The sequence below is a fragment of the Monocercomonoides exilis genome (genome assembly GCF_001643675.1).
Source record: "Monocercomonoides exilis strain PA203 chromosome Unknown scaffold20-1493094, whole genome shotgun sequence".
In the NCBI taxonomy this organism is placed as follows: Eukaryota; Preaxostyla; order Oxymonadida; family Polymastigidae; genus Monocercomonoides; species Monocercomonoides exilis.
In genome coordinates this window covers 959,531-966,179 of record NW_027150565.1, presented here as the reverse complement: position 1 = coordinate 966,179, position 6,649 = coordinate 959,531, and the positions used below count along the sequence as shown (strand labels likewise).

The 6,649-nt window shown below is 34.9% G+C and overlaps 4 protein-coding genes across 4 annotated transcripts; 3 read left to right on the top strand and 1 right to left on the bottom strand.

The window, feature by feature from the left end:
• Positions 1-465: 465 nt before the first annotated feature.
• MONOS_14655 (uncharacterized protein) lies at positions 466-693 on the bottom strand (the record flags this gene model as incomplete). Its single annotated transcript, XM_067867474.1, has 1 exon — positions 466-693. One exon carries the CDS (start codon positions 691-693, stop codon positions 466-468), a length of 228 nt encoding a protein of 75 aa, XP_067728198.1.
• Positions 694-2,231: 1,538 nt separating this feature from the next.
• On the top strand, positions 2,232-3,178 carry MONOS_14654 (putative StAR-related lipid transfer protein 10; the record flags this gene model as incomplete). The annotated part of the gene is made up of 3 exons (XM_067867473.1): positions 2,232-2,388; positions 2,442-2,501; positions 2,552-3,178. The coding sequence occupies 3 exons, from the start codon at positions 2,232-2,234 to the stop codon at positions 3,040-3,042; spliced, it is 708 nt and encodes a 235-aa protein (XP_067728197.1). The 3' UTR covers positions 3,043-3,178.
• A 381-nt stretch (positions 3,179-3,559) lies between these two features.
• MONOS_14653 (Histone H2A) lies at positions 3,560-4,009 on the top strand (the record flags this gene model as incomplete). Its single annotated transcript, XM_067867472.1, has 1 exon — positions 3,560-4,009. The coding sequence occupies one exon, from the start codon at positions 3,560-3,562 to the stop codon at positions 4,007-4,009; it is 450 nt and encodes a 149-aa protein (XP_067728196.1).
• A 568-nt stretch (positions 4,010-4,577) lies between these two features.
• Positions 4,578-6,608, top strand: MONOS_14652 (uncharacterized protein; the record flags this gene model as incomplete). Its single annotated transcript, XM_067867471.1, has 1 exon — positions 4,578-6,608. The coding sequence occupies one exon, from the start codon at positions 4,578-4,580 to the stop codon at positions 6,606-6,608; it is 2,031 nt and encodes a 676-aa protein (XP_067728195.1).
• Positions 6,609-6,649: the final 41 nt, after the last annotated feature.

The window sequence follows — 6,649 nt, the reverse complement described above, 5'->3', positions numbered from 1 at the left end:
CACGCAATTCATCATCCTCCGTTTCACTTTCCTCATCAGCGCCAAGTAAGTCATCTGCATCTGGAACTTCTTCATCTATTTCTTCGATTTCTTTTTGATCAGAAATTATAATGGGTTGTATTTCAGGCTGAAATTTGATTAATTCAGAAAAAAGATCTTCGAAATTAATATGTAAATTGCGTTGAACAAGCCACATTGATAAACAATCCTCAATAAATGTTTTTCTAACTCCATGACGAGGGAAAAAACCCCTTAAATGACTCCAGAGACCTTCCACAGTATTCGTGCACGCCTTTGTTATTGGATCGACAAAGTTTCTCTTGTGACATACAGTTAAATGTGTATATCCACATTCTCCGAGGCAAGAATAACTTCTCCATTCATCGCTGAAAATTGTAGTTCCTGGGAGAATCCATTTTTTTATGATCGGAATTAATGTTTCTTTTGAACGGTTGGGTACTATCATTACGAAATTCCTCCCTGCGCCTCCACCTTCTTTTCTTTCCACTGCGCCGAATATCCACAATGGATCCTTTTTTCTTCCTCTCGCATATTTTCTCCTCCTCCAAACTGCCTCGTCGATTTCCACCACTTTTCCAATCCCTCCAATTTTCTCCATAGATTTATTCCATATCCTTGTGCAAACCACTCTAATGACGCTTTTCCAATAACCAATTGTGTAGTAAGACACATCTGTTAACATTTTAATATGTTTTGAAGCTAATCCAATCCAACTGAATAAAATAACAATCATAATTTTGTGAAAGGGCAATTTGCTTTTGCTGAACACAGTTCCGTGCAAAACAGATCGTTTTATTCTGCAAGATGAACAATGGAAATATCGAAAATTAATTCGCTCACTGTATATTTTCATATCTTTCCGACATTTTGAGCATTTTTTCGGTTTATTCGAAAAAGCTTTTTCAAAAAACCACTTCCAGGCTCTATCGGCATCATGAAATATACTGGATAAATCAGCAATTGAAATTCTACTCTCTGTTGCTTCAGGAAATTGCATCACAACAAGGATCAAAACCCATAAACATGTGAAAAACAAACATTTCATAAATAAAAAATATGAGAATGAAAAACGAATTTTTTCAACGAAAACATTTTTCACAAACAACCAATGATTAACTTCGTTGTATTTTTAAGTATTAATTATTAAAATTCAATTTCCGCTATATTTACAATATGCCAAAATTTCAATTTTTCGCTTTTTCAAAAATGTTCTCAAATAAGTCAAAATTATATGTATTAATGGAAAAAATTGTTCAAGCAAGAGAAAAAAGTGTATTTGTATTGAATTTCCAAAAATAAAAAAATCGACCCAAAATTTATTATTTCCAAAATTTATTTTTATTTTTTTCTATGTTAAGCATAATCGTGCATAATCACAATCGGATATAGTCACAAAAAGTTGTGCAAAAACCGATGTGATTATATCCGGTTTAGACTGTAATGCGAATTTGAATGAATACCTTTGATGTCAAAATTGCAAATAATAGAGATGAGAAAAGTTTCAAATGTTTTTCCCGTAAGAAAGAATAATTGTTAATGGAAATAAAATAACATCAAGGAAAGCAGTTTTCAAATTGATCGAATCATATAATTAAATATTCATTTCCAAATTTCACAAAATATTTTTCAATAAGCAAAATAATTTTTGATTATACATAAAAAACAATAAACAGAAAATTTAGCATTGATAAATTCGTTGAAAATTTGAAAAATGCTATTTAATTAAAAAAAAAAATGAATTTATTCGCTTATAATAACTTTTCGACACAAGCTTGTCTGCTCGATCGACAAATTGGACTTTTATTTTTTGTGTCGCAGAGGCTTATTTATTATTAATATATTTTTAGACACAAAATCAATACACTATCCACAATAATAATTTATTTATTTTTTGTTCGGGTTTTCATAAAAATTTTCGGGTTTATAAATCACCCTTATCTTTAATAATTTACAAAAAAATAGAACGTCCAACAAAGGTGACATCGACCGATATTTAACTCATATTGATTGAATTCTTTCATTTAGAAAAATTCGATGTTTTGTACCAAACTTTTTCTGAAATCGAATGATTATTATTCAAAAATCATAGTGTTACATTTATTTAAAAAACATGAAAAATCGAAAAAAATATTTGAAAGAACTTCGTGGAACAAAATTCATAAAACAAAAAAAATTATTCCTAATAAGAATTTGAATTATCTTTATTTTAAATGTTGGCATCAAAATCGATCAAAATGTCAAAAGAGCAAGTTTCAACATTTCCGAATGCAGATGAACTCCTTGATCGTATGAGAAAAATGTCCGAAGATGAGTCACTATGGAAAAAGTCGAAAACAGATTCCGGAGTTGATATTTTTGAAGGAAAAGGTGTTTTTATATATATTTTTTTTAATATCATGATTTTTTTCAATAAATTGTAGTATCAACAAAGTATCGTCAATTTAGGGGTGTCGGATATGTTGATCAGCCTCTTGCAACAAGTTTGATCTCTTTTTTGGAGCTTTTTCATATTTAAAAAAAAAATACAAAGTGGTTTCTGTTGTCAAAGATGCGGAAAAAAGAAAGCAATGGAATGAGCAAATGATGGGAAACGAAGTTGTAGAGGATATATCCGAACACGTGAAAGTGATTCATTCGAAGTTCAACGGTGGAGCAGCCTCAAATCGAGATTTCTGTGTGTTTTACACAGATCATTTATCTGACACTGAATACATCGATGCTCAAACATCGATAATACATGAAAAATGCCCTGTCATGAAGGGCTTTGTTAGAGCTACGTGCCTAATTTCTGGAACAAGAATGATTGCGGAATCTCCAACAAGAACAAAGGTGTTTTATTTGGGACAAGTGGACTTGGGAGGAATGGTTCCAAGCTTTGTAGCCAATATTGTTAATATGAAACAGCCTTTATGCATTGCTAGAATGAGAGATTTTGCAATGAAAGATGCAGCATCATCATCATCAGTGCCTTCTTCTGCTTCAACTTCACCTCAGGAAGAGAAACAAAATGAAGAAAAATGATTTCAAAAAGGTAATTTCTTCACAAATAAAACTTAGATTATGATTTTTTTTCCGTTGAATGTCATTCTTTTTATCATCTAAATTGTTGAATATGAATTCAAAAACTTTAAATTATGAATATGAATTCCAAAAAGCATTTTTTTAACGATTTAGAAAAAAGAAAATGAAAAGAAATGAGGATTTTAAGGATGAAATGAATGAAAGAATCAAGTTTCATAATCAATCACAACCCGAATAAAAGAAATTCTTTCATTTTTTAAGCATTCTCGAATTAAATAATCTCCATGTAATCTGGTTAAAAATTTGGATAGTTTATGTAATTTTCTACATTAAGCAAACGCACTGAGAAAAAATTGAACGATAAAATTGAATTGTTGAAAAAATTGATCAGAACCTAAATATATATTTTTGTGTTGTGTGCAAATCAAATGAAGGTTAATTGTAATTATTATAAAAGTTATCTGGATATTTGTTTTATTTTAGTTCTTTTTGAAAGAATTGAAATTTTAATATAATTATGCCAGCTAAAAAAATTGAATCTGAATCTGCAGACAAGAAGCGTGTTGAGGTTGCAAAGAAAGCACCAGTGCGTGTTAAGAAAGCTGACGGTGACAAGAAATCAAAGTCTCGCTCAGAGCGCGCAGGACTGCAGTTCCCTGTTGGGCGTATCCATCGTCTGTTGCACCAAGGAAGTTATGCTGAAAGAATTGGAGCAGGAGCACCAGTGTACTTAGCTGCTGTTTTGGAATACTTAACAGCCGAAGTGTTGGAACTTGCAGGAAACGCATCTCGTGATCACAAGAAGCAGAGAATTGTTCCCAGACATATCCAGTTGGCTATCCGCAACGACGAAGAGTTGAACAAACTTCTCTCACACATCACAGTTCCATCTGGAGGTGTGATGCCCAACATCCACAGCGCTCTTATTCCAAAGAAATCCAAAACTGGAAACGAAGAAGAGGAGTAAATCAATTGATTTTTGTTAAATATTTTCTGATGTGTTTTTTAACGCAATATTAGCATTCATTTCTTATTTAAAAAAAATAGCTAATTTAAAATTTTTTGTTATGAAATGAATTTTTTTTCTGAGATTATCTATACAAGCTGATGCTAATCGGAAGTCAAAAGAAAGATGAAAGCATTATTTGGTTTGTTGTTTGTGAGGTGTATTCGTTAATATTTTTGAAAAAACTGAATATTCATCTGCATTGTCTTCTTCTTCTTCTCTTTCAAGAAATTTGTTGTTTCCTTCGACTATTTCGACCACAACATCTGATGCTGTAACATCTCCACTTCATGACCAGCACATCGCAAATGAAGTGAAAAAGGCAACAATATCTTCATCACATTTAAGTGCTTCACAGCTTCGTCTTCCTCCAGACTCTGCTTCGGAATCATCATCATCAACGACACATTCAAAGGCAAAGGATAATAACACTGCATCTTCTTCACCTTCCCCAACACCTTCTCGTTCTAGTTTATTCTCAAGTGATTCTCCATTACCATCTTCTGAGCCTTTTGAATCATCTGCTCACATGCAAACAGAAGATTCTTTTATTGATGCGCCTTCTTCGTCTCTTTCACCTCATCTGCCTTCAATACAAACGCACACACAAAGTCCAGTTAATCTTCCTGAAATGGTTTCATCATCAACTTCTGAAATATCAACCTTTTCTTCAGAATCTTCTCCCATCCAAAATACACCAAAAAAGCAGATGAATCGTGCAGGGCATTCAAATAACAATCAAAAGAATTCAGATATCTCTTCTTCTATATCTTCTCCTCCTTTGATTCTTTCCCATTCAACACCTCCTCCAAAACCTCCGCAATCGACAAGTTTTTCTCCCTTTGAAACATCCATAACACCCATTTCGCCAGTGCAGACCTTGGGCAATTCTCCTTCATCTCCTTTGTTGCTGGATGACGCTAATGGAGAGAAAAAGGAAGAGGAAAGGAAAGATGAAGGCTTGCTTGTAGAGCAGAATGGGGTTATGGATTATTTTGATGATAGCTGTTTGACAGAAGAAAACAAAGAGAAGGAAGACGATGGGAAAGTTAGAAAAGAGAAGGAAGAAAAAGAAACTGGAGACGATAAAAGAGAGAAGGAAAAAGACCCCACAAGAATGAAAGAGAAGGAAAAGAGGAGGAGATCAACAAAAGAAAAGAGTTTGAAAGAAAAGGAGCAGAAGAACAAGGGGAAACAAAAGAAGAGAAGTATTGTTGCAGTTGTGGAAGACGATGAAGATGGCTCCATCTCTTCTTCTTCGGAATTAATATCATCACCCCCTTCTTCCATTGTTCACCAGAAAGAAAAGAATTCATTTTCAACAGGTGTTCTGAAAAGAAGTCTTTTTCCTTCATCTTATTCACCAGATTCACCAGCGCGTGAACTGACACCGAATCCCTTCCCATCTTCGTTTCTTTCCGCGTCTGCCTCAGCAGCGTCTTCTGTGCAGCGACCGACCACAGCATCCATTTCGCTTCTTTATCCTTTGCAGCCAGATGTGTTTGTATCAACCATCCCTTCACACTCATATTCTCCGTCGATTCCTTCAATGCCATCAGCAGTTCTGCTGCAAGATTCTTCATTTCCGCGCTCGTTTGCTTTTGAAAAGAATGCTGTGAATCTGCTGGAGGAGGAGGAAGACAACGGCTGGGATGCATTTGAGGGAAAGGAGGTGGAAGAGTGGAGAAAGAGAAAACAGAGGAAGAGGGCAAAAGAGAGCAAAAGAAAAAGGAGTCACAAGCAAAAGATGAATGAAAGTGTGTTTGACAAGCTGATGAGAAGAACCAAGAAAGTGCATGAAAAGAGAGAAGAGCGCTTTGAAGAAGAAGAAGAAGAAGAAGAAGAAGAAGAAGAAGAAGAAGAAGAAGAAGAAGAAGATGGTAATGACAGAAAGGATGAAGAGCGTAAAAAAGAAAGAAAAAAGAAGAGAGAGAGAAAGAAAAAGAACACACCTGATGATGAGAGAGCAGAGCAGAAAAGAGAAAGGACTGAGCAAAACGAGAGAAAGGAAGAGAAAGAAAAAATCGAAAAAATCAATTCCGAAGTTCATGCTGATGAAGAGCAAAGCAAAGAAAAAAATGATTTTCCACAACAATCAACCTCATCTTCATTGTCATCTTCATCATCCACATCGCAATCACATCTGTCTCAACATCATTCGCCACCTCTTTCAATTTCTGCAGCAGAATCCAGAGAGGAAAGCAAACAGCCTGAGGTTGTGCCTTCGCTGGTCGGAACTCCTCCTCCGCGTATTCTTCGACCTTCTCCCAGAGCTGCACATTTGCACAACTCTCCTTATTCGCCTTTGCCTTTGGTAGTTGCCGCACCAATATCAACAAAAATCATTTCAGCATTTTCATCTGCAACTCAGAAAAGTGCATCCAAAATTGTCAATGATGGTAGGAAGCATCTCAAAGCACGAAATTCAGCAATTGACACGTCACACAATGAAAACGCGCCTATTATCGAGCACAACAGACCGGAAAGTTCTTCTCTAAAGTCACCTTTCTACCAACCAGTTTCAGCCTTTTCCTCGGATTTCATGTTCCGCGCAGAATGAAAGCGTTGATGCACCGACATTTGCATTGAATTTGGAAAAAC